We start from the raw sequence: 28,000 nt of genomic DNA, 5'->3' as shown, positions 1-28,000 counted from the left end.
GAAAACCATTATTTTTGTCTGGAAAGTGAAGCAAATGCATCAGCCCCTTGCATATTTCACCAGCATTTGGCTAGTGCTCATTTCAAAAGCTGTATTTTCACCTCTTCTATCGAAGGAGCTTGAAGTGCTCACATCTAGGGTTGTTAGTTTTTGCACCACATACATTATTTAAAAAAACAACCGACTTCATGGTAGAGACAGAAGCACCTGCAGTATGTTAATATGAAATTATTTGAAAGCTATTGTTCATGTAATGCTTAATTGAAAATGCCATAGTGCTGATTACATATAATATAAGCTCACATGCTTTAATTATATAATATTATAAAGTATCCTCATTTTCAGTTTTATATTATATAATTATGGTCCCGTTTTTTTTTAGTGTGAAACTGATTCTTGGTGTGACATAATCCACGCACTGTTACAATGTTTGGCACCACTGATCTGGTGTTGGGATAATGAAAAGAGGACCAGTTTTATTGACATGTATTTCACTTTAATGATTAAAATGATAAAAGTTGAAAATAAGAAACACAGATTAAAAAGGAACTATGACAACATATAAAGAGGTTACAACATTGTGAAGGCTCACTTACTTTCACTACAGTTTACAAAAGAACGAGTACGATAATGTGATGAAAGTATTATATGAACTTAAAGCTCTGTATATTAGACGGCTGTACTTGAACAACACTGAAACCGCACCATTTCATTTCCATCTTTGCATCAACTGCCTGCCTGCCTGTCAATTGGCCTCCTGATTGATGAGCGTGTTTAGGTCCAGCTTTGTTTTCTCCAGAGCTGCAGTCTTGGCCCTCCGGGAGGGTCGCACTTGAGGAACTGACTCTGGAACATTTTCGCCATCGCTGTCCAAAGCAAAAAAAGAGCAGATGAATATGAGTTTTTGAAAATAAAGCGATGGTATCAAACAAGGTATAGGTGCCGATAGTCAACTGAACACTCACCTCTCCTCTGATGACTCTGCCCTCCTGCTCGGCTTCCTGCCCGATCTGGCTGCGCAGACTTTCCTCTGACCTACACACACACACACACACACACACACACACACACACACACACACACACACACACACACACACACACACACACACACACACACACACACACACACACACACACACACACACACACACACACACACACACACACACACACACACACACACACACACACACACACACACACACACACACACACACACACACACACACACACACACACACACACACACACACACACACACACACACACACACACACACACACACACACACACACACACACACACACACACACACACACACACACACACACACACACACACACACACACACACACACACACACACACACACACACACACACACACACACACACACACACACACACACACACACACACACACACACGTTACCCAACAGTGCTGAGACAAGAAGAGCTCTAAAAATAAAGTGTCACTATGAACAACTGCAGTTTTAGATGAGTATACAGTACCTGTGGTTCCTCTTTTGGCTCTCTTGGCAGATTTAGATGGATCGTCTGCTGCGGCCTCTGTGGAAAGATAGACAGACAACGGATGTTTTGCAGCTCCTCTGTGCTATTCTAGTCTTGACCGACACCGAATGGGATGTGCAGGCACATAAATCCACTTAGCAAGATTCTGGTAATGAGACATAATCCATTAACAGGAGGATTTGTCACATGTGTGTGTAGTGTAAATGCTCAGCTGGATGTCAGGTTGTCTTTCCAACAGACTGTCACTGATTGCATGCGTACCGTCTGCGTTGACATCTAATGGTTGCAATGCGCTGGGGCTGAGGAGCTCTGCCTGTTCTTTAGAGTCCGCAAGCTGACCGATCATTTTCTCCAGACCACGGAGAGAGATACGATCCTTCACCTCCTGAAGGAAAGAGGAAACATGAGAAATCAGGCCTTTAGGGGTGGAAATATACATGAAGCAGTAATAAAACCTCACTGCTGCGTGTGTGTGTGTGTGTGTGTGTGTGTGTGTGTGTGTGTGTGTGTGTGTGTGTGTGTGTGTGTGTGTGTGTGTGTGTGTGTACCTGTACGAGCTGCTGCAGAAGTGTCTGCAGGTCTTTCTTGACAGTTCCATCTCCGCTGAGCTCCAGGTTGCTTAGAGTCTTGGTATAGAGACGCACCTCAGGGGCCGTGGGGTCTTTCAACATCTCCCCGCAAATACGGACCGCCAAGTAGTCATGGACACACACCTCCTAAATAAGATATGAAGTCAATAAATTAAATGTGTTTTTGACTCATTGAGCCACTATCAAATTAAGTGTTATAGAAGTAGTTTACAATTAAACAATATTAAATGAAAGCTCTGCATGCTTGAACGTGAACTGAAGCATGTAAGAGAACCAATTGCATCCGTCATAGAAATGGATTTGTGTTTGGAGGAAGAAAGCAATGAGGCAAAGCTCAGTAGACCAATAAAATCCCAAACATTAAAGGTGGGGTAGGTCATTTTGGAGAAACCAGCTCGAGTGCGCTAGAATTTGAAAATACACTTCCTTACAGAGCCCCTCCTCCAACACACACGAACGCGCTCATGACCAATGAGGGCACGAGATAAGTTTGTGCACAGATGGAAGGCTGACAGGCAGGTAGGCCACCCAGTTATTTTAGCCGGGCCGGCTAAAATGATTGGTCGTGCTTTTTACAGTACTACGGCTTCCACAGATTAATTTTTTTTATGTATTTATTGTCAAAGCACTTCAGATATTCATTGCTATCGAGATGTTAAGAGCATTCCATGGAATATAACAAAAAGTGTTTCTGAAATAAATTACATACCCCACCTTTAATAAGTAACAAAGCAGGTTTCTCACCTCTGTGTTGGTCGAGGGCTTGATAAGTGCACTGGGACGGGTGAGCTCGACGAGCAGCTCCACCACATTGTTAACGTCCACCTCAGCCAGTGGAGAGGTGACGGGGGCATTCATCAGGGTCCGGACCGTGGGCAGGAAACCCTCCTCCACGACCTCCTGGTGGGCCCTGATACAGAAGAAACAATCTATATTGCATTCCTAGGCATGTAATCACAGTTATTATAGCCAGCTTGCTATCCCGCCACACATCATTTCGTATATTTAATTTATCTTGCACATGTAAACATGAGACAAATGTGTAGCTAGTGCAACAAAAAAGATGGTCTGCTTGTGTGTGAGTGCATGTGTGACCTGCTCTCGCGGGCGTAGAGCTGGAAGAAGACGCCGAGGCAGTGTCGCAGCCGGGTGTCGTCCTCGGTGACGGGATTGTACCAGAGCAGCACCAGACGGGAGAACATCTTGGCACTGGATATACGGCCGGTGTACATGAGTTTGGCGAGACCCTCTGCCGTCTCTGTACGCAGGTCAGACACCTGAAAAACACAGATATTTCAATAACGAACTTCTTCCACTGAAAACACACACACACACACACACACACACACACACACACACACACACACACACACACACACACACACACACACACACACACACACACACACACACACACACACACACACACACACACACACACACACACACACACACACACACACACACACACACACACACACACACACACACACACACACACACACCTAATTATTAGGTAGATATTACGCCCTCAATCTCACCTCACTGTCCAGGAACTCTGAGAGCATCACGAGGATACTCTGAGCCGTGTCCTCTGGAGCGTCTCCCTTCTCCTCCGCCGCCGCCGGGGCGTCCTCTTCCCGCCGGTCTGGGGATTTGGTGTTTAGGGCCGTCAGATTGGCAGCTGTCTCAGACAGCAGCTGGAAGCCAAACAGCAGCAGCAGGTCGACGATCGCCCGCAGAGCGCTGATACGGATTTTGGCCTCATCCAGCTGAGCAATCTGAAAATACACACAACGGATGTATTCATGCTTTCTTTTGCGCCATTAAGCAAAAATATAAAGATATATTAGTTATTTTTATTATCTGCACAGGCAAACATCACCAGGGGTTTGCTTGTTTCTTTGTGATGTGCATGAAGGGACTGTTAAACGAAGCCTGTATACAGATGTGTTTGAGGTTTGGTGAATGAAGCGTTACCTGCAGCAGGAGGACCATGTGGGCTTTGGCCAGCTCCCTGCTGTGCAGAGTGCATGTTCCCAGACACACAACGGCCATGTTACGGACAGCCGGGTGAGCATTTGCTATACTGGGCAGAACCTGACAGAGAGGGAGAACATTGTCCCTTTTACTCACTTCATACATGTCATGCTGCTTAGAAATGCCAGTGAAACAACATTGGTTAATCTAAACATTCTGCATCATTCCCAGATTTAATAAAAACATATTTGGTTTCGTGCAGCATATTTCAACTCTCAGGTTGTTGTTCTGAACATAGACAGCTAAATAAGAGCTGTAACAAATATAGACAATGCTTTTACCTGCACAACAAAAACAAAACACTACTGACAGGTTGGCATGCCATAAATGCTAAAAGAATCTATGGTAGGTAACTTTGTTGTGACACTGTTGATTTAATTAATTTTGATCTGTACATTAACAGAAACTTTAGTGAAAATAAGATGATGTGTTTAGTGCGAGTTTGTACCAGAGAGGACATTAAGGCGCTTATGGTTGGACCAATCCTTGTCTTGATGCCCATCTGCTTCAGTAGCTCTGCACACATTGTGAGACACCTCAGAAGAGTCTCGGGGTCATTCTGAAAAACGAAACCAGTAAGCATTAAGTCTGTTTCCCATATACACCAGGAGGAAAATCTAAAGTTTACGGGGTGAATATTATTTATGACATGTCACATACCTTCTCGGTGCGGATCTCCTTGTCGGCCGGCTGGCTTCTCTCCTGGACTTCCTGGAGGATCTGGTTCCTGCGGTTCTCCAGCTCTGTGATGGAGTCCTTCAGCTCTGCAGCGCGGCTGAAGTCCTGGGCGGCGATAGAGTCCTCCAGAGTTTGTTTGGCCTCCATGATGCTCACCTTCACCTCTGCTAGCTGAAAGGGAGGGGAGAGGAACAGAAGAGGAGAGACGTCATTCCTCAGCTGAAATACACTCTGGAGGATTCCTGACTGTTGAGAAGGGCAACTGCACCTTCGTTACAGGAGGAACAACAACAACACCTGGGGCTCTGGGCCAGGTGAAGACCCTCTAGAGCCGACTTTGCCTTTACTGACTGAAAAGGGGAGCGGTGTGGGGGGGAAGCAGGTGCATAGAAGGGATGGAAGTTAAACACCTGGGGCAAGGATTAACTTCCTCAGCAGCTGTTTGGTCTCCGAGATATGATCTACTTTAAGTGCATGTTGAAAGATGGAGAGGTGAGATCCTTGTGTGAGTACTTGTGCACATAGTTAACCACAGACTCTCACTGAGCTTCAGGAGATACTTCCCCCACACAATGACCATGTGTAGATCAATTACTCGACCCTGTGTTACCTTCAATTCTTGAATAAAAGGTTGTTTTTCTGGCATGCATCCTAAACTCAAATTTAGATCAAAACAAGTAAAGGCTGGGGTTTATTCCAGCAAATCTAATAACCTGTAAATTGGAAGGTTTTAAATAAAATGCATGCGTTTAGGAAGTAGTAAGCTTACATCTGGATAAATGACACGTATATCATTTTGCAAGAGTTTGCAAAGGGAAAGACCAGATTGTCGTACATGATTATGCCCTTTCCACCTCACTGAAAACATGCTTTCCCTCCAAATACAAACCATCTGCCAGCTGGTGGTGCAGAGGGATGGACAAACGGAAAGAGAGGGAGTGTAAAAAGGGCACAGAAGAGAAGACATAGAAATAACAAATGTATCATTTGTTATTCCTCTCATTTTCCAGAAGTTGTAAACCTTTCCTTTAGTTAATGGGTTTATCCATAATAAAGAAAATCTTCTGAAGCAAATTCATTGAACCTTTGAACAAATACAAGAAGAGATGTGCCAATGTGGTGCTTTCCTCCATCCAAAAAACAATGGAGTGTTTGGAGAGGATTACTGAATGTAATTGCTCCTGTGGGCTTTCAGTTGGCTGAGTGTTGCCCACCTGGACCTGATGCCGGCGGCTCATGTTCTCGTCCATCGGCACGCTGGCCTCCATGATGGGCTCCCTCACATCGGAGATGATTTCTGCCACCTGAGGAACACAAAACCAGCTCGCATTATGACACATACCTCAGTGGTAATGATCCTAACACACAATGGAAAACCCCTTTCATTTAGTTTAATCCCAAGCAGAAGACCTTTAGTAACGGTTTCATTCATGCTTCCATCAGAACAATAATCCGCCCCTTCCGCCTCAAAGTGAATCCATCAGCAAATGTTGATAAATATCTTGTATAAGGTCTGCCTAAGAGAGTTCTTCAGTTGAATCTATGAAGGGCATTGACATCTGCTCCTGTGTGTGAAAAAGAAGTACACCTAGGATTGAATAATGATAGAAAAATTGTACTTACAGTCTGTATGCGTCTGTGGTCATCGGGTATGAGGGTGAGGAGTTTCTCAGTGAGAAGGGAGACCAGGGAGGAGGGAGTCTGAGGCAGAGCCAACATCTCCTGCAGGACCGACAACACGCGCTTCCTGCAAAAACATTCAACATGTCAGAAAACAACTTAACAAGCTCATGATACATTTTGGCCAACTGGACAATAGTCCGGAAGTCCCCGAAGTTGGGGACGGGACTCCCAGCAGCTTCTACTGAAGCCTTCCGAGTAAATCGCCAGAAAGCCGACACATCCTCATCACTCCACCGCTCCCATGTTTTTGTGTTGCATTAAGTTAGTCTCTCTCGGTTGGTGCGCGGGGCTAATGCTAATGCTAATAATGCTAATGCTAATAATGCTAATGCCAGCAAATACAATGGCGGTGTCAGTACCATATGTGTTCGGGGTACCATATGTGTTCGGGGTCAGTCTCTTACCATTGCTGTATGGTAATTTACCCAGGGGTGCTCAGGGGCAAATCACATCTACAGATCAAGACGAAGCGAATGGAAGTACTCCCATACTCCTAGCGTGTGAAAATGTTTGTGAAAAACGTGTGCAAAGTCTCCGAAAACGGAGCAGTGGCTGTACGGCATTGGCTGTACGGCAACTCAAGAGGACCGTCATACACGGTCAAATTTAATTTAATTTAAACATAGCCTACACTTCATTATTTACTTTGTCCGTTATTATATGTAGAAGATACTTTTTTTCTCCGTCATGTTGTTTCCATAGAAACAACTTCAAACTAAATTATATTTAAGACACTGCAACGAAAGTAACAAAAACAATGTAAAATCCTTTTCCGTTTCACAGAATACAAATTGGGTTATTTACATAATTATGTTTACACTGTCGATTGTTATTTTTGGGGGACACACGACATCAAATCACATCTACAGACCAAGACGAAGCGAATGGAAGTACTCCAATACTCCTAGCGTGTGAAAATGTTTGTGAAAAACGTGTGCAAAGTCTCGGGAAAGGAGCAGTGGCTGCGATGCTAGCTTTGCGGCTAGCGGTTAGCATTTTCAATGGAAATATACATCGAAACATCATGTTTCAGTAAAAAGAAGGCCCCACTGATCATCTACTCTAATTCGCTTTGGATAAAAGCGTCAGCTAAATGCAATGTAATGTAATGATCAAAAAACCCCGCTATACTCTAGACAGCGCCCCCGAGCACCCCTGGGTAAATTACCGTACAGCCAATCACAATGCGTGACGTCATTGGTAAGAGACGGCCCCCAAACACATATGGTACCCCGAACACATATGGTACCGACAGCGGCTTCACAAAACTTTTCAGAGTTTTATGGGGCGTGGTTTGCAATTCGCCCAGCCAATAGAAATTGGTACTTTTTTCTCCCCAGGATAGTACCACCTTTCTAGCAGGCACTAAAAATAGGCGAGTTCACACCGGAGTACTTTTCCCGTTTAGTTCCGTTAGTACCCCTTATGTCGCCAAAAAGAGAACTTAGTGCCGGGAACTTTTACCCCCATTTTTAGTGCCTGCTAGAGAGGTGGTACTATCCTGGTACCAAAAAAGTACCAATTTGTATTGGCTGGGCGAATTGCAAACCACGCCCCGTGAAACTGAAAAGTTTTGTGAAGCCGCCATTGTATTTGCTGGCATTAGCATTATTAGCATTAGCCCCACGCACCAACGGAGAGAGAATAGCTTATGGCAACACAAAAAAAAACATGGGAGCGGTGGAGTGATGAGGAGGTGTCGGCGTTCTGGCGATTTACTCGGAAAGGCTTCAATAGAAGCCAGTCCCCAACTCCGGGGACTTCCGGTGGCAGTATACATCGTGAAGTTATTTGCCAGTAAACCCAAAGCAGAAGAAGACGAAGTGACGCCAGCGGCTCATTTGCGTAATCTTCCCTCAGGGAACTTATTCCGGTGTGAACGGCGAACACGGTTGGTACTTAGTGCCGGGGCACTTAGTACGGCAAAGTACTTGGTGTGAAAGCGACTAAGGGGGGTAAAAGTTCCCGGCACTAAGTACTCTTTTTGGTGTGAACGCAAAATAAGAGGTACTAACGGAACTAAACGGGAAAAGTACTCCGGTGTGAACGCGCCTAATAAGGGCTTTGCCGGGCAGAACAAAAAAGGGCTGAATAACAAACTCTTTCAAATACTGATATTTATTTTCACTCCCAAGTTTTTTACTTTAACAAACACATCTTTGTTCCTCTTCTTACCTGCCGCCCTCCTCGTTGGTGTCCAGACAGCCGATGAGATGGATGAGCTGTTGGGAGATGAACTCCTTGGTCATGACGAGCTCCAACTGGTTAAAGTCGGCCCTCTGTTCCTCCGTCAGCAGAGGCACCACCTTCAGATATCTGCAACAGGCATGTTCAGGAGGTTTAATGTATATTGGATTTTGCTGTCATTGATTACCAGAACCAAAGTTATACGTCACAGAATAAACAGCACAATAATATGAATTGCAATACTGCAACACTGTAGCAGCACTACCTACAAGCTGCAGCAACACACCAGCTACACACGTCTATCTGCTTTTAGACAGCACCTGAGAGATCTTTACAGACCTGGTAACGAAATTAAAAACACATTTATTTTGTGCAGATAAAGGTTAAGCACACCAGCAAATGTCATTTTGCAGCATTTCATGCATTAGCATCCCAGTTATTAGGCAGGTGGTAAAACAGTGTTACAACATTGGTGCATCGAACGGAAATTTGAGAGCTGGGATTTAAACTATAAATAAATGTGGAAGACATTCTGTGATGTATTAAAGGTCATGTATTATGTTGTAGTGCTTGTTTTACTGGGATTGTATGTTTTTATATAAATACCACACTTTAAAATAACTAGCCATGTTAAGATGAAAATAAGCAAGGAGTTTGCCACACAGTTACATACAGAAAGAGCTCCTCTGGACCTGCCTTCAGATACCTGAGCAAACTGTTAGGTGTTCTGTTCTGAGCATCAACTACATTCACTACTGTTGGGGAAATATTTTCTAAGGCCCATAACTTTGATTTATCAGTTCAAAACAGTCCTGACTGAGCACACGTACCTCGTAACCTTGGCTGCTGTGCTCTCAGTGTTATGATTTTACGTTCCTGCCTGTTGACGTCAGCTGATAGAGGTGTTATGATTTTATCTTGTTATGCAGCATGTTGATGATGCTCTCGGAACTAGCTAAATACATGGGTCTGGGGTAGAGTTCTTCAGAATTGACGTGGCAACTCTACCGTGCAGTCAAATCGTGGCTGCTGTGACTTGTGATGTGAATTCTCCGGCCGAAGCTCCAAATAAACCATCAGTGTTTGACATCAAAGCTCCTGCTCTTCCCGTGTCTCTTTCCTGAGTCGGTGACTCCCACTGCATTGCTGCTACACAGAAGTTTCCCTTACAAATTGGCGTTGTCGGCAGGATACCAACAAATCTTCAGAACTGGTAAGTGTAATTTCAAATCTACATTTGGACATTGCCTTACCAGAATCTGTGATTGACGGTATCCTAAAATTACCTGTGAAACTGAGCGGCTGTGTTTCGTTTTTGGTTAATGAACATTTGGGGATAATAAACCCAGTGGATCAGTGTCTGGGGACTAAGTCCTGGCTGATATCCTCTGTGTATGCTGCTCGGGACGAAAGTGCCATACAAGCATGCACAGCTCATGTTTAGAGAAACCTTAAAGAAAGGCATCAGTAAAGTGGAGCTTCTGTATGAAAGCAATGTAAAGATTTGTATTGGACAAATCGCCAAATTCTGGGGGTTTCAGCAGCCAACACAGCAGTTGAAAATAAGCAGCTGGAGATATTACTCCCATCGCCTCTCTGTAAACACGGCTCCAGCTGCAGCCGCGGGTGTGTGTGTAAAACCTGCCCGTGTTTGTGGGGCTGGAGAAGTGCAGCTGAGGGAGAAAGTCACAGCTTTTTGTCTATAGCTTTAACTCACACCACTGCCGTCTCTATTAAAAACGAGATGGTCTAAAAGCACTCGTTGTTTGTGACCGTCTTCTACATTGCTGACAAGGCCGGGGCAGCGAGAGGTGCGTGCATCACCCGATGCGCCACAGTTCCCTATACATGGCTAGAGGAGCTGGTGGCGGTCCGGGGTGCATACATAAAATTATAGGCTAATTGATCACGGGTGGGTAGTGGCAAGCAAGTGTAGAACAAAACTGTGTTTCATCGTTGTGATGAACTCGATAGCAAGTGTATAGGCTGGTCGAGTAGGACTACAGTCAACCGTGCTGTTGTTGGAGAGAAAGGGTAGCGGAAAAAAAGTCTATGTTCTCCTGGTCGGGGGTTCATAGCGCCACTGATGGAGTAGTGTAGTGATGGGAATTCCGGCTCTTCTTGGTGAGCCGGATCATTTGGCTCGGCTCACCAAGAAGAGCCGGCTCTTTCGGCTCCCAAACGGCTCTTCAGTTCACCACATATTATACCTTTTAATTCAATCAAATGTAGCCCTGTTTTGACTAATGATTTATATGTGTACACATATATCACTTAAATTATTCAATACATCCTTTGTACTGAAGTATTCAAAAGTAAAAAGTACATGTTTAATATAAATGATTTGCTGAGGCCAATTGTTTTCATTGCATTTACAGACCTGTGTAACTCTCTGATACCACCCAATGAATGCATTGACTTGCTTGTAGAACCACGCTACACAAAACAGATAGCAACACCTATAAAAACTATTAAAAAAAAATACCAAAAAGCTCCTGCATTTTAACCATGACTCATTTCGCTCTATTTGCTAATTCCAGCGCTGTTTTTGCAGGGGGCTGATTCTGTGAGCTGCAGCTGACCACGCCACCCTGCAGGAGAGGGGAGCGTGCTTTGAGATCAGCTGCAAGGCTGCATCGGGGAGAAGAGGGGGACAAAAAGAGATCTCCGTCCTCCGTGTTTTATTCTTATAGAAGTAAGAAGAGAAGTAATGGGGCAGAAACCCTCCTTTGTACGCAGCGGTCCAGACATAGACATCAAACGGCGATACATTCAGTTGCCAGTTACTTTGGCATTAGGGCAGGGATATCTAGATACTTTCCAAGGTTTGACATAATGAATTGTGCTACTTTTAAAGCAAGCAACGATGTTTTCAAATCTGTAATCAAAAAGCTCCTCAAAAACACTATCGAAGCAGTTGCTGCCGTTGTTACGTTAGCTCAAACAGTAACAACGGACTACTTTTCTTAGCGGATGCATGTCAATTTAAATCAATACATACAACTATTTTTTAAATCAATAAAATCATTTTCTAAATCCATAAAAGCATTTCAATTAATATTGGGAGTCATTTCGTTTTGTTGAGAATGTGGCCATGTGTATTAAGTGGGATAATGTGCACATTGCATAATGTGCCTTCATGCCGATCGAGATCCCTCCGCAAAAACACAACAAAAAACGGCTCGTTCGCGGGCGAGAGCCGGCTCCCGTCGTTCACTTAAAAGAGCCGGCTCGTTCGCGACCGACACATCACTAGAGTAGTGGTTGTCGCAAGAGGATAAGCTAGTTATCGCTTTTGGACGGTCTTCAGGCACGATCTTAGCACTTGTATACAAGGGCGGATGCTTGAGTCAAGGCGCCCCACTAGAGATAATTCCCTACGCCCTCTGAAACCTCTTAATTCGGACTAAATTGAGCTGGATGAACTTTGCTGTCACGCTGGTGTTTGTTACGAGTTTATGTTTGTTTGTCTGATTATTTGTATGGGGGGGTCTATATTGGTTTGTCTACCCGCCGTCTTGTGTATGTTTTGTAACAACTAATAATGAATCAGTCCATAGCCAGGGTAAAATGAACTAAACTTTAGTTATCTCACCAAAAGTAAATGACTTGAGAAAAATAAATAATGTAAAGATGTAAAGCAAAATTCTGGTAGTATAAATGTGCTGCAAAATGAAAATAAATAGCAAAAGAGTGTTTCTATGTCCTGCCTCTCAGTGTGCAGAGGAAAATGTAAACAAGAAGCACACTGTTCAGGGTGTGCGCTGTAGGTGTAAGAAGAAAAGAAGATTATATTGCTTTAAGAATCCATTCTTAAATGGTATTGCTGGTATGTTAAGATATGTTTGTGACCTTGTATACACCCCATGCCCCGTCCTGCGCCCCGAGACCCTCAGAGACCTGCCTGAGGAGATCAGGGTTGCAAAATCTGTTTGTTTTTTTTAGGTCAATGTTGTATTATTTGTTTAATTTATTCTTAAATCTATGTATTGTATGGTAATAATGAATAAAAACGTAATGTATTGAACACATTCCGAAACAAAGCAGATAAGACAGAACTAGACTCAGACATAATACTAATTGTTGTTGAAACCTTTTGCGCTGTTGCTGCAAAATGGAAACTTTGTTGATTATCTGTTCCAACTGGCCACTGGAATCAGATAATTAATATAAGTTGAAGTTCAATTACAGTTTTAAAAATAGTTTAACATTCTTTATTAAACTGCTTCAAATTATTTTTCGTACCAACCAATTGGTCTATAGACATTACTAAAATTAAAATAGTTGTTAAACTACTGACAAGTTTTCTGAAACCGAGCTTATGAACAACAGAGTAAAGGTCGCTGGTAGAGATGTCCCGATCCGATCACTTTTTTTTCTTCAAATTTTTCAAATTTTCAAAAAATCGGGGATCGGGACAAAAAAATCGGGGATCGGGATTTTTCTTTTTTATAATTTTTTTTTAATTTATTTAATGTTGCAAAACAAAAATGAACATGTTCACGTCTTAAAGTCATCCTGAGGACTTAGTTTTGGTTTAAAATTACACAACATCATGTATGTGTTGCTTTCTTTGGGCTTGTTTTCATAGACCTGGTTGCTTATTTCTCTCAAATCAGGCAACAGAGTGGGCGCAGTGTCTAATAGTAGCAGTAAGCTAACGAGAGGCTACGTTCAGCTGGTGACTCGGGAGTCGGGACAGAGAAAATGTCAGAAGTTTGGAAGTATTATAACATTGAAAGCGAAGGCAGTGTAACAGCCAGATGCAATGTTTGCAAGGCAGAGGTTCCGCGTGGTGGAAAGAACAGAGCTACGTTCAACACGACCAATCTAATACGCTACCTGAGAAACAAACACCAACAACAACACGGCGAGTACACAGCGGCCACTCAGGTAACGGCACTGAAACAACCAACACTTTCAGAGACTTTTAAAAGGAAAGAGAAACTGCCCCAGAACAGTGAAAAGGCCAACACCATAACAGCCAAGATAGCTGAATTCATCGCGTTGGATGACCAGCCGTTATCTGTTACCTTTTTTTTCTCTTAATGCATTGCATAAAGATCTGATCGGGAAAAATCGGTATCGGCAGATTGTCAAAATCAAATGATCGGAATCGGATCGGGAGCAAAAAAAGGTGATCGGGACATCCCTAATCGCGTTGGATGACCAGCCGTTATCTGTTATCTTTTTTTTCTCTTAATGCATTGCATAAAGATCGGATCAGGAAAAATCGGTATCGGCAGATTGTCAAAATCAAATGATCGGAATCGGATCGGGAGCAAAAAAAGGTGATCGGGACATCCCTAGTCGCTGGTTAAGCCAGGATCAATATATTTGTTGAAGTTTTTATTGTGTGCATAATAAATGTGTTAAATTAATTGAGCAATTCTTTAAAAAGTATAATGTTGCAATCTCTTTAAAATAAGTAATTACAGTTACAAAATAGATGTTGTTTTCCAAGGGCCTCTCTTTCACAGGCCCACACTTTGAATCATGACACTTCCAAGTCCTACAGAGATCAGTATCACTTTGTGTTGCAAGCCAAATCCAGGGGTTCTACTCGAGCCCAATTTTAAATACCATAAAGAAAAGTATTGAACCCAGCTCAGGCTAAATGTCAAATGTATTTAATTAATGTGCAAGTGCTTTGATTTAATTAAAATGTTCCAGTCTAGCTTCCTTCGAGTTTAGTCTAAGCAACACACACACACACACACACACACACACACACACACACACACACACACACACACACACACACACACACACACACACACACACACACACACACACACACACACACACACACACACACACACACACACACACACACACACACACACACACGATAAGTATTCACTTTATCCAAATTGTAAATTGTTGCCTTCTTTAAAGTTATTAGTAATTCAAGATTAATTATTACATTACATGTGGTACATAGAATAAATAAAATAACTTTGACTTGATAATTTTGTTCACAACATTAGACCTTGTCCTCTAATCTCTACTAGAATAAGATACGTGTGCATGTTTGGGTGTTTTAACACTCCTGTAATGTACCTAATCTTGTTATCCTTTTCGTTACAGAGCTGGAAAAATGGTGTATTGCTTAGATTCTGATCCGTGCAAGTCCAATTTTAACTGACTTTAGTTCTAATGTTAATTTGATTTCAACCCATAAGTAATTATTTAGATTAACTCAACATTTCACATGATGATGGATTAGTGTTCCACATTTTTTTCCACTAATTTGTTGTGCAATTAGGCCAAAGGTAAAGAGAGACATTGATGACCTTGTGTCCCTTTTGTTGGTACGTGGTTCCATTTTGTCTATGGCCTTGGACGGCTTCACTAAGAGTCACCCAGTTCTGCCCTGCTAAAGTCCGGCTGAGTGCAGTCACAGAGATGCTATGGTTGCTCTACATGACATTAATGGTCTGGTCCGAGAATGGACACAATTTCCTGCTCCCAGAGAGAATGACGCTCCTCAAACTGAACATTACAGCCGTTGATACTGTCTCACGTGGGTCTGCTCCCCCCCACCGAGCCATGAACTGAAAGCTTGACATCGGCTTTGAACACCTGGAAGCCTCATTGTCACACCAGCACCAACCCTTGGGTCAGTCAGATGGGACTAACGGCTTCACTTGGGGCATTTGGTTCAGATACATGACTCTCATTACCGCAGAGTGGGTTTTTTTTTTTAAGGCTATTCATACTGCTATGCAGAGGATGCCTGTAAGTTGGCAAGCTGTTAAAAGCCCCTACTATTTTTAAAATAGGCCTAATGTCAAGGGCCTCTTAGTTCTACATGTATTCACATTATATGGACCATGTTTCCACCTGGTAAAACTAGAGGCTGCACGGTACTCAGGCTACAATACAACTATTCTGTTCTGCTCTAACGATTCAATTGATAGATTCTACATCAAAACAATTAGCTTTTATTGTTTCCAATGATAACGTCACCTTAAGTGGAGGAATGCAAACCTGTTTTCAAATGTAAGGTTTTGAATTTGTTTGACGTTTCTCAGTAGTGACACCCTCAGACACCCACTATCATTCATGCTATACCATCAGTAGTGACTCAGATGTTAAGGGGGATGAAGCTTTTCCTCCCAAATTTGTTTTTCAACAAATGTATACATTTCCTGCATAATATATGTTTCTCACAATTGTTTTTTTGTAAGCTGCACACAGGTGATACTGAGTCTTCTCGAGTAATAGATTATAAACTACACCATGCTTAAATAGACTCCTAAATTATTATTTCATATGTGACATACAGTGGGGCCAAAAAGTATTTAGTCAGCCACCAATTGTGCAAGTTCTCCCACTTAAAAAGATGAGAGGCCTGTAATTTTCATCCTAGCTACACTTCAACTATGAGAGACAGAATGGGGGGAAAGAATCCAGGAAATCACATTGTAGGATTTTTAATGAATTAATTGGTAAATTCCTCAGTAAAATAAGTATTTGGTCACCTACAAACAAACAAGATTTCTGGCTCTCACATACCTGTAACTTCTTCTTTAAGAGCCTCCTCTGTCCTCCACTCGTTAACTGTATTAATGGCACCTGTTTGAACTCGTTATCAGTATAAAAGACACCTGTCCACAACCTCAAACAGTCACACTCCAAACTCCACTATGGCCAAGACCAAAGAGCTGTCAAAGGACACCAGAAACACAATTGTAGACCTGCACCAGGCTGGGAAGACTGAATCTGCAATAGGTAAGCAGCTTGGTGTGAAGAAATCAACTGTGGGAGCAATTATTAGAAAATGGAAGACATACAAGACCACTGATAATCTCCCTCGATCTGGGGCTCCACGCAAGATCTCACCCCGTGGGGTCAAAATGATCACAAGAACGGTGAGCAAAAATCCCAGAACCACACGGGGGGGCCTAATCAATGACCTGCAGAGAGCTGGGACCAAAGTAACAAAGGCTACCATCGGTAACACACTACGCCACCAGGGACTCAAATCCTGCAGTGCCAGACGTGTCCCCCTGCTTAAGCCAGTACATGTCCAGGGCAGGCCCGTCTGAAGTTTGCTAGAGAGCATTTTGATGATCCAGAAGAGGATTGGGAGAATGTCATATGGTCAGATGAAACCAAAATAGAACTTTTTGGTAAAAACTCAACTAGATGTTTTTGGAGGAGAAAGAATGCTGAGTTGCATCCAAAGAACACCATACCTACTGTGAAACATGGGGGTGGCAACATCATGCTTTGGGGCTGTTTTTCTGCAAAGGGACCAGGACGACTGATCCGTGTAAAGGAAAGAATGAATGGGGCCATGTATCGTGAGATTTTGAGTGACAACCTCCTTCCATCAGCAAGGGCATTGAAGATGAAACGTGGCTGGGTCTTTCAGCATGACAATGATCCCAAACACACCGCCCGGGCAACGAAGGAGTGGCTTCGTAAGAAGCATTTCAAGGTCCTGGAGTGGCCTAGCCAGTCTCCAGATCTCAACCCCATAGAAAATCTTTGGAGGGAGTTGAAAGTCTGTGTTGCCCAGCGACAGCCCCAACACATCACTGCTCTAGAGGAGATCTGCGTGGAGGAATGGGCCAAAATACCAGCAACAGTGTGTGAAAACCTTGTGAAGACTTACAGAAAACGTTTGACCTCTGTCATTGCCAACAAAGGGTATTTAACAAAGTATTGAGATGAACTTTTGTTATTGACCAAATACTTATTTTCCACCAACATTTGCAAATAAATTCTTTAAAATCAGTGTGATTTTCTCATTTTGTCTCTCATAGTTGAGGTATACCTAGGATGAAAATTACAGGCCTCTCATCTTTTTAAGTGGGAGAACTTGCACAATTGGTGGCTGACTAAATACTTTTTTGCCCCACTAGTAAGAAAAGGGAGGGAAGAGTCAATTATATTGTGTAATTGATTTTATATTGGAACATTTATTTCTCAAACCTGTTTTATGGAAGAGAAAATATATATATATATTTCTGATAAACTAATATTTTATCAAACGGTAAATGGTGAATTAATATAACATTTAGAATCATTGAGAAGGGGTTATATCCACAGGGACTAGCTCACCTTTAAATTACAATAACATTTCTCTGCTTTGGACTGATGAGTATATGATTCTTGCATGTTAAATGACTAACACAAACCTTACATTTATGCATGTGCATGTGTCAGGAAGGCTCCCAAATAATTCTGAGGGGCCTATCCTATTTTTGTAATTAAATGATAATGTGCTAATCCATTACTTTGAGTTGTGTGCACTCAGGAAAACATCCCTATCAGGTGTTAACCCAATAACTAGGACAGCTCTGAAGGCCAAGGGTCAGAGAGAGAGGGTCACACTCTCCGGCTGCAGAGGGCAAGGAGGCACGAGGTCGTTCGAGAAGAGAGGATTCTAATCTTCAACTTTCTGAGGAGATGGGATGCTTCTTCATCTTTCTGCTCGGTGGGCTCAAGCAGACAACCCTGCAGGACGAGCGAGGGCTTCAGAGGCTTCATATAAGGTTCCTTGTTTCTTGGAGGAGTTTGATGTCTTCCTAACCTCTCCCATCACGGGGGAGACCTGGATGCGCCACATGGAATACGCAGTTGCACTGCTCTCAAGCAGATAGCAGAAGGAATGCAGGCAGATGAGTCTCCGTTTCACTGGGGGATCATACAGTGCTCACTGAATGAGCCACACAAAAGCAGAGCAATTGGGGGGGTTGAAATATGGCGCTCTGATGAAGAAGAGTTTTAGCCAATCAGCACCTCAGTGCTAATCTACAGTATCAGGATGCCTTTACACACCAGACACTCGTTGTCATAAAGAGAGGAGGAAAATGAGTCAGAAAGACATGTTCTTCCAGCTCTCGTACAAAGATGAACTTTGAATTGATTTTATACCTTGGATGTTTACAGATGTACAATTAATGACTTTTTATATTTCCAATGACCAGACATGTGTTGAATAGTGGTGATTAATATATTTTTGCCGGATCAGATTACACTTTCGCACTAAACAAAAATTAATTAATTAATATTTTCAGATTATAAAGTATTTAATAATAAGATATTTCTACTATTATCACAGATAATGTTAATATCCTTAATCGTCCAGCAATCAGGCTTAACAACACTACTCTTTAATGTATTATCCATGCACAGACAGACCTAAAATGATGTTTCAAGTACTGGATTAAATTCAGTTTTGGCCCAAAACAAATATTTATAATATTTCATATACCAATTATGTAGCATATTTGATGAAGTATAATTTAAAGAAATTTATATTCTATATTCAACATTAGATAAACACAGAAGAATCCTTTCCAAGTACCATAAGTAGATGCTCAGGTAAGTATGGCTAATAGGAATAATTGATAGACTTAATTTGGTACAGATCAGTGGTAGCATTTACAAATGTAATAATTCAAGTTTTAAGAATGTTTAATCCTTCCTTTCCAGGTTTTTACAAAAGTCTTTGAATATTTGCCTAACTTTTCAGATTTTGAACAATGTACTTGACTAAAATGAATGTATTGATTTGACTAAGTGCCTTACTCTTGACTAAAGCGTATTTAAGTAAACATAAAAGTAATCCTAAAATTGAGGACACTGCACTTTTGCAGATTACAGATTGATAAAATCACAACTGTGAGTTGTATACCTAAGCTGGATCTCTTAGGATCCTAAATTTTAAATGCTTTTGACTAGTGATTGCCTTGAAGTAAACCTTTAAGCTGCAAGCTGGTTTTGATTTTATAGTTTGATAAATGAGATTAACTAATGGTTAAATGATAAAAGATATTAGTTCAAAACAAATATTTTTGCTATTGTGCACCTGTTTTATGTGTGTTCATTATTATGCTTTTGACAAAAGATGATCCAAACACCGATGAGATGATTTTTCTATTATGATTGGCTGTATCAATCATTGTGATTGAATGTTTCAATCTTATTATGTTGTTCTTAAAGGAATGGTCCACTCATTAGATAATTAATCAAAACTTCAGTATTTAGTGAAACGTTATGTTTAAACCATACCCTGAAGAAATCAGCGATATTCCCCAGTAAATAATGATTTTATAGCTCTTTTTTATCAAGACCTGTATATTCCGTCTGGCCGCCGCCATGTTTGCCATTTTCAGTAGTCACGTGATGGTCGTGACGTCATCCATGCGTTCACTTTGTCAACACACGGAAATATGGTGGAGTATTTCAGTTCGGACTCGTCAGCAGAGGAACAAGTTTTGACCAATGTGAAGAGATTGGATGGGGGAATTCAGCCATACATATCAGTATGACAATACGACACCCTCTGTCCTAAGACCCTCACATCGTACAAGGAAAAACTTCAGAAGAAAACCCACAGTTTAAATGGGAACATGGGAGAAACCTCAGGGAGAGCAACAGAGGAGGGATCCCTCTCCCAGGACGGACAGACGTGCAATAGATGCCGTGTGTACATTGAAAAGATAATACAACATAGGTAGTCCAAATGTTTGGAAATGCATGTGTGTATAATAGGAAGATGATATAATATACTATATGTATGCATGTAGTACCACCCTTGCTAGCGATTCCCTCTCTAGTTTAGCATACTCAGCTTCGTTGTCCCTGGCCATAGAATCACGATTTTATGGGGCCGGAAAAAACTGGGGTAAAATACACACTAGCCGGTACTACGCTATATGGAAAGGCCACCAAAAACTGTCCTGGCCTGGACGCTAAAGGACGTTAAAACGGGGCTAGCCGCTGCAATGGAAATGCGCTATAACATACCTTATACTTACTCCGAGCACTACTTCTGCTCCTCCGTCGCTTCACACTTGCAGAGGGCGATTTCTCTACTGGCCGAACTGGTGTCCTGGTCGGTGATGACACCAGAAAGACCGATGGTACTGCATCTCCATTGAGTAATGGTTGTTCTTTAAATCCCATGTTATGTTTGATCATACTCTCAGAGTAGTCGTCCGGAAATGTGAAATGTTCGCTGCATACATGAGCCTGTAAATCTCTCGGTTCGGGCCGGCCACATTTCGCTAGCCACTGCCTCCGAATGTACTTCTTATGCTTACCTTTTGGCAACAGATGGAACCGAGCATTCCGTGGATTGTTCCTATCCGAATTATGGCAATATTTCACGATACAGTGAGGCATATTTGAATAGAGAAACTACAGTAAATAACATGGAGATCAACGTGTCTTCGAAAACCAAACGCATGGATTACGTCACGTCCGGGAAATGGCGGCGCCCACAGTGTTGATGTTATTTCGGTATATAATCAGTTTAAAATCACTGATAATGTCATCGGATTAAAAAAAAAAAGAGAGAGACTGGCAGAGACTGGTCTGTTTTATCGGATGATAATTTTTTAAAAATGAGTGTCATGAGCATACCATTCCTTTAATGTGATTGTTATTGATGTTGTGTAAATCCACACTCAAATCTGAAGATTCCCATTGATTTAAGTATTGAACAAAATATTATTAGACTAAGGTTTTTAGATTATCAAAATTAATAAAAAGAGAGAAACTGTTGGGGGAATATTTTCCAAGGCCCATAACTTTGACCCATGGGCGTAGGAAGCATCCTGAATGTGGGGGGGCATTTTTAACGGGGGGTGTGGGGGTCCTCCCTCACGATTTCCTGTATTCTGGTGCATTTTATCAGGTGGTTTGATACTTTTATGTGGCTATACTAGCATGAGGAAAATGATGGGTACATTTTGTAATTTCATCCAGTTGTAAAGAAAGGAAACATATTTGATTATTAATTGAGAGCCATCTTTGAATTAATAAAAAGCAGTTTAAATGCCCATTTTTTGTACATTTATATACAACAATAAATATTTGTGAGTGCATTGAGAGATATTGTTATGGAGAGTCATTTATATATAAATCGTAAAATACATTTGTGAATCCTTCTGTGAGCATTTATTAATATTGAGACTGATCTGACTCCATACAGATGTTAAGTTCACCTTGGAATGGTATCGACTTAAATGTCCAAATAAATGTTGCTCTTCTGTCTATATTGGTCATATGATGCCCCTTGACTGAAATGTTTCCTGTTCAATATCCCCACTGATTTCCTTAACATTCTGGGATGAGAGTCCACATCACAATTTACTCTAAACTGTCATTTCCCTTTCATCACTCACCTCAGCAACGGACCTCTCTCCACTGTCCCTGTGTGACTCACTCTCAAGCGCCTAGATGTCAAGAGAGGTTGTGAAGTGATCATTATTTATTGAGCCGTATACTCTTTCACATTGAATGTCACAATTCACAAGTCATACTGAATGTAAATACAACTGACTCTAAAGTAAGTCCCAGTCTGTGACATTGGACATTTTGAAGACTCAAAGTCCCAAGCAGTAGGTAGAATATTAGCTAGTCTATGTAATGTGCACAGAAAATAAACAGTTAACTGAATACTGGGATGGAAATTGCCTATAAGCACTCAGTAAAACATAAACACACACAAAAAGCTTCTGAATGATAAGTATAATTAAAACATAATGCACATTACCATTTTGAGAGAGAGTACCGAAGTTAAAGAACTCAGAAATTAATCTCTTATCGAACTGAGGCTCCAGTCAAACACACTGACTGCAGCTCTAGATGGACATCATGGTGTTTACATGAGCACAGAGAGATCGGGTTATTCATGTTCCCTGTTTACATGATAAATACTAGTAACCTGGCATTTCGATGCCTTTTCTCATCTAAACTATTCAGTATTTGTATCTCTCTATCATGACATGAAGACGAAACTCCTCTCCAGAAGTGAGACGATTTTGCCGCCGCCGCAGCCATCACTGTTAACTGATTAACTGCTACCAGCTGAAGACTTACTTTCCTATTCTTTGAAAAATGGTTTGTTATGTCCATGTTGTCTGGGGGAGAAAACATATCAAACCAAGAGATCATCAGCTTTGATTTTCACTGTATTAACCATTTCCTGAGCATTTGGTGTGTGTGCCTTACCTCCGCTACCGGCATCGCTTCATACAACAGATCCGAGCTGTCCAACTATGACAACACTCCTTGAACATGCGCGCGCTATGTGAGAATCTGCCTTGGTACAAAGTAGCAGTGAAAACATGGCACGGAGTTTCATTGATTTGGGCATTCTCTCAATAAGCAAGTGGAATGGATTTGATCGTGAAGCACTGACACAGCGCTCTTCAAAGTGCGGCGAGTGGATAGACCGATTCACGGACTTTCCACATAGTAAAGGTGGGGGGGTCTAAACTAATCATTTGAAAAAGTGGGGGGGACATGCTTTGACCCAGTTTATCAGTTCAAAACTGTCCTGACTGAGCACACGCACCTCGTAACCTTGGCTGCTGTGCTCTCAGTGTTATGATTCTATGTTCCTGCCTGTTGACGTCAGCTGATAGAGGTGTTATGATTTTATCTTGTTATGCAGCATGTTGATGATGCTCTCGGAACTAGCTAAATACATGGGTCTGGGGTAGAGTTCTTCAGAATTGACGTGGCAACTCTACCGTGCAGTCAGATCGTGGCTGCTGTGACTTGTGATGTGAATTCTCCGGCCGAAGCTCCAAATAAACCATCAGTGTTTGACATCAAAGCTCCTGCTCTTCCCGTGTCTCTTTCCTGAGTCGGTGACTCCCACTGCATTGCTGCTACACAGAAGTTTCCCTTACAACTACTTAAGTTCACAACTTTAAGTGTATCTTAAACTCGCAAAGCCTACTAAGAAGAACACTGGAGAAAAATGTAATGCCCCGTAAAAGTAGCAAGAATGATTAGAATTTTTTTTTCTTATGGGCACCTGAATATTGTTTGAAGACGTGCTCTTCTCTTACCGGTAGAGGAAGTCAGCATAAGTGGCAGCGTCTGGCAACACTTGCTCCAGCATTTCCTCACCGTCGTCTCCTTGAGCCTTGAGGAACTCGCACAGAGCTCTCCAGTACAGAACATTCTCACAGGACAGAGAGTCCACAGGGATCAGCTTCCTGTTGAAAACACACGTAAGCAAAACTTCAGACATTGGGTAACTATGTGATAATATATGAAAGCCACAGAGTGGAGGTTTGAGTGTACCTGTTGTCGAGCTGCGCTCTGTTCTGCGTCAGTTCTTCAGTCAGAGTGCCTTTGAAGATGGCTTTCAGTGTTTCCAGAGCAGTGTCGGCACAGTTCTCCACATCCAGCTTATGGAGCAGACCAATAACGTTTCCCTCCACCCGGAGCAACCAGGCCGGCAGCAGGCGAGAAGAAACCATCTCCCTCACCGTTTCTACAGCACAGCAAATAACAAATATGAAACGTACATGATGGAATTCAGAGCTAAAACAACCAGTTTTAGTTTTTCTTTTGTCAGTTTAGTCGGTTTTTTGTTGTTGTTTTTTGAAAACACTGGTTTACTGACCTCCAATGTGAGAATGTGCAATCTGTTATACATCATTTTGGTATAAATTAGTGCTGTCAAAATTATCGCGTTAACGGCGGTAATGAATTTTTTGAATTAATTGCGTTAAAATATTTAACGCATTTAACGCATGTGCAGAATGGTCCGCCCCATATATGCCACCAGTGGCAGCGCCAGGGTATGGCTGGGGTAGGCTACACCAATACCAAGAAATGGCTTTGCCCCACCATGAAAAATGATGTTAAAGTAAGCAAAATAAAGTCTGCCAACTCTCGCGGAGTAAATTGCACAGACAGCAGTTAGTAAGATTGATTTCAGTAGCCACGGTTTTGAAAACTTTTGTCACGTAGTGATCGTCTTCTCAATAGAACATCTTTGATAACGGCGTGGTGTTGTTGCAGGAAGTCCCGACGGAGAAGACTTTTGCTGTAGTACAGGGCAGAGCGATATAATAGTAATAATATGGCTCTGGTACAGGGGTGCACATAACTGGTACGCAGGTTATGTGCGTAATCTGAAATGCGTACCGTCACTTGTGTCACAAAGCGCATTTGCGTACCGACGCTTTTCCAGAAGGCGGTTAGATCACCGGACGACAGAGTCGGTCTCCGTGTGCACAGACAGGACTGCTGTTAACGTCGGTCTGTACAACGGAACTGTGCCAAAACTACGCCAACCGGCTGCGGAGGGAGACTCCCCCCTTCACTGGAGAACTGCGCTAAAACAGCTGATCACAACGTTCACACTCTGTGGTCACGAAGTACTCCACTAGCGCCCCCCCCCCCCCCCCCCCCCTCTGTCGACTTTCCTGAAGTACTCCCCCGTTGATAGAAATCAACACGTAATGAATTAAGACCCCACGGTTTGATGATTGATAGGTGTGTGGGTTGTCTTTCATTTTGACATGCAGAAAAATGTTATAATAAACATAGATACTGTATGTTAAATGGATATATCCGCCTGCTTTCATTTATCTTTCCATTCCCACAACAATATACATACATAAATGGCATATTTTGGACATAGTTCGAATGGTGATTAATCATGATTAATAAATTTTTAAGCTGTGATTAATCTGATAAAAAATTGTAATCGTTTGACAGCCCTAGTATAAATGTATTTGAGTTTAAAATGCTGGATGGACAAATCAAAGCTAAAGACAACACCTTATACTGTGAGAAATTGTGATGAAAAAAAGTCTCTATTTAATGGACTAAATAAATAAGAAATAGAATAATTCTAACAGATTAACTAATAATATATTGTTTTTGCAGCAAGTACGATAAAAAACACATTACACTCATTACAGAAATTGTTACCTGAGGTGTCACGGAGACCCTGCTGCACTAGAGTAACTCTCTGTGCGATGGTCAAAGCTTTAATGTGAACTTTGTCAGCCAGAACCTTAAAAACAGAAAATAGAAAAGATAGCAAGTTTGAACCACAATCACAATGTTTGGCAAGAACAATGTAATAGCATTTGACTGTATCTGAAGTTACCTGGTAGGCCAGCTTGCGGACATTCTCTTTGATGTCCCGGGTGCGTTTGAGTACTTTGGGGAGAGTGCGAGGGGACATTGCGATGCAGGAAAGAACGGCACGACGCACTTCTGCATTGGTGTCGTTTTCCAGAATCAGCATATACGCTAAAAAGTGGAACAAATCTGAGCATTAGACGGTTTGAGGGCCAATGACAAAGAGAAAGATTTAAAAACAGACTTTTCAAATCACAAAAAAACAAAGGAGAATTGAAAAACTACTGATTAAACACAAAACTATGTTCTCTAAAAATGTGAATTAAAGACTATATTCTGCATATGTTGTAGTGTATTGTATCAAATCAAAAATAAATCAAGCAGGGATAGAAAAACACACCATTGATAGTTGGACAGTCTGAATCCTTGGGCTGTTGTAGACGCGTCATGGCCAGAGCAGCCTGAATCCTCACATTGGGGAACTTGTCAGTGACTCGGACCAGCATGGCTTGGTGGATGCGGTCAAACAGGTCGTCGTCTATCTGGGCATTCTCCGCCATACTGCCCAGCAGCTTGTTGATCAGCTGACACACACGGAAACGCACTGCATGGCTGCTGGCTTTGTGAGACTGGGAAGACAAGGCAACAATTTGGGAGAAGAAGTGGAAAAAGGAAAGTGAGACATAAAAGTGTAGGAGTAAGAAACAGATGGAGGCCAACAGGCGGAGAGGGGAAACAGATGGGACAGGACAACATCTGATTAAGAAGAAGCAGAAACATCAATCACAGCAGGGATTCTTTGCAAATGCTTGAAATAAATTCAGAAAGTATTTTCTAGAAAAAGTTGAGTGAACGTGATACATGTTTTAGTCACAAAGTTGATCACTTGTAATCACAGAAGAACCGGTGTGCATAAACTCATGTAACAATGTTTATACCTCCAACAGGAAATTGAAGATGAAACTCAGAAATGGATGATCATCCTCCTCATCTTCTTCTTCCTCTTCCTCCTGCAGCTCCTCCTCCTCTGTTTTCGGTGGAGACAGGAAGCTTGTGGCAAACCTTGCTACGAACTCTATGATGTTTTCAACTGTAGGCTCCCGCTTGTAGACGATCATGGCGTATTTCAGGTAGTGGACAAACTCCTCATGGAACAGGGTCTTGTCCTCCAGCTGGTTGAGGGGATGGAGGATTTAGAGGAAATTACGTAACCAGTTTCAGCAATATCAATGTTTCTGTATATATCATTTTATTTTTTAAGTGAATGAGTAAGGGTTTGACTCCCCTACATTCAATAATTCAACATGTTACCCCATTTTCATGTTTCCAAAAATAATCTAAAACATTTAAATAAAAGACTGAAATAATAACAGTCAATGAGCAACGTTTGTCAACAAAGATAATATTGTATCCACACTAGACACACACACACATACTTGGTAAACACAACACATAATAGTCATAAATCATGGGGTTTAAAGAAGAAATATATAATAAAACTGAATACAAAAAAACAAGTAGTGTAGAAAAAGTTGAATAGGGAAAGAAGATGTATTTTATAGGAAATAAAAAGACATCTAGCATACTATGTCTTCAGTTTATACAAATAAAACACAAAAGCAGCTTTCAGTTTCTGTGCACCACATATTTGGAACAAACCTCATGAAAACATTTAGTCTAACCTTAGTCTGAATTTAAAAACTTTTGTGGATTAAATGTTTGTTTTCTTTTATGTAGTTCTATTTGTGACTTTATATTAAAATCTCTCATTGCCCTATTCATTTTGTTCTCCTATGATTGTTTTCATAGTGTCTTGTGAAACATTTTACCACACTATTACAGCATGGATATAAACTCTGAGTAAGTGTATTCTGTATAAAGATAGAGAGATTAAAAGTACATTAAACACCACATATCACTCACCTTGTTGTAGCGGCTATTCAGGCTTGCCACCAGCTTTGCTTTGTTATTGTGGCCCTTCTGAGCGCGCTGAAAAGCCTCTTTTATGTCCATTTCACTGTCTGCAGTCATCTTTCCTTCACAGAAAACCACATTGAAAGACAGAATTAGTCCAACAGTCGCTTTAGCTTTCTTCACAACACGGCCGTAACGTTTTAACTTCAGCAGCCCGTTTGTCTCTAGTGCCTCATTAGCTAAAAGCCCCTCGTCGATCACACTCTAACTATAGGAGAGCAGAAAAACAACGTAACCTGGCTACTTTGTTTCGGGATAAAAGTATCTGGTGACACGTTCAACTATATGTAATCATAACGTTGGAGCTGACGTTATATTATACAATACAATTAGACAAATTATGAGAATTAGAAATGTACCTTTCTTTCCGATTTCCTCTTCCAACACTGCCGCCTGTTTTCAAATTCTGCCGTGTGGTCTCGCGAGAACTGAGACGTGACTACTACGCA

General features: G+C 41.7%; 1 protein-coding gene across 1 annotated transcript; it reads right to left on the bottom strand.

The window, feature by feature from the left end:
* Positions 1-475: 475 nt before the first annotated feature.
* ncapg (non-SMC condensin I complex, subunit G) lies at positions 476-28,000 on the bottom strand. Its single transcript, XM_034080526.1, has 22 exons — positions 27,911-28,000; positions 27,501-27,613; positions 26,516-26,749; positions 25,978-26,206; positions 25,603-25,748; positions 25,422-25,506; positions 23,778-23,970; positions 23,540-23,689; positions 8,700-8,840; positions 6,465-6,588; positions 6,056-6,145; positions 4,824-5,012; positions 4,612-4,722; positions 4,104-4,223; positions 3,665-3,904; positions 3,219-3,400; positions 2,868-3,033; positions 2,082-2,249; positions 1,795-1,918; positions 1,513-1,569; positions 966-1,035; positions 476-866 (listed from the first exon to the last, which is right to left on the bottom strand). The coding sequence occupies exons 2-22, from the start codon at positions 27,606-27,608 to the stop codon at positions 746-748; spliced, it is 3,048 nt and encodes a 1,015-aa protein (XP_033936417.1). The 5' UTR covers positions 27,609-27,613; positions 27,911-28,000; the 3' UTR covers positions 476-745.

Source organism: Pseudochaenichthys georgianus, chromosome 1 (genome assembly GCF_902827115.2).
Source record: "Pseudochaenichthys georgianus chromosome 1, fPseGeo1.2, whole genome shotgun sequence".
Lineage (NCBI taxonomy): Eukaryota > Metazoa > Chordata > Actinopteri > Perciformes > Channichthyidae > Pseudochaenichthys > Pseudochaenichthys georgianus.
Note: the sequence above shows the minus strand (reverse complement) of the source record. Positions and strands in the feature narration are given on the sequence as shown.

What these genes read in the sequence shown, in the direction of transcription:
- ncapg (XM_034080526.1), bottom strand. Translation starts at nt 27,608, where the DNA reads ATGACTGCAGACAGTGAAATGGACATAAAAGAGGCTTTTCAGCGCGCT. An exon ending in AGAGCGCAGCTCGACAACAG is followed by an intron (nt 23,690 to 23,777) that starts GTACACTCAAAC and finishes TGTTTTCAACAG; the next exon opens with GAAGCTGATCCCTGTGGACT. An exon ending in ACCAACGAGGAGGGCGGCAG is followed by an intron (nt 6,589 to 8,699) that starts GTAAGAAGAGGA and finishes ATGTTTTTGCAG; the next exon opens with GAAGCGCGTGTTGTCGGTCC.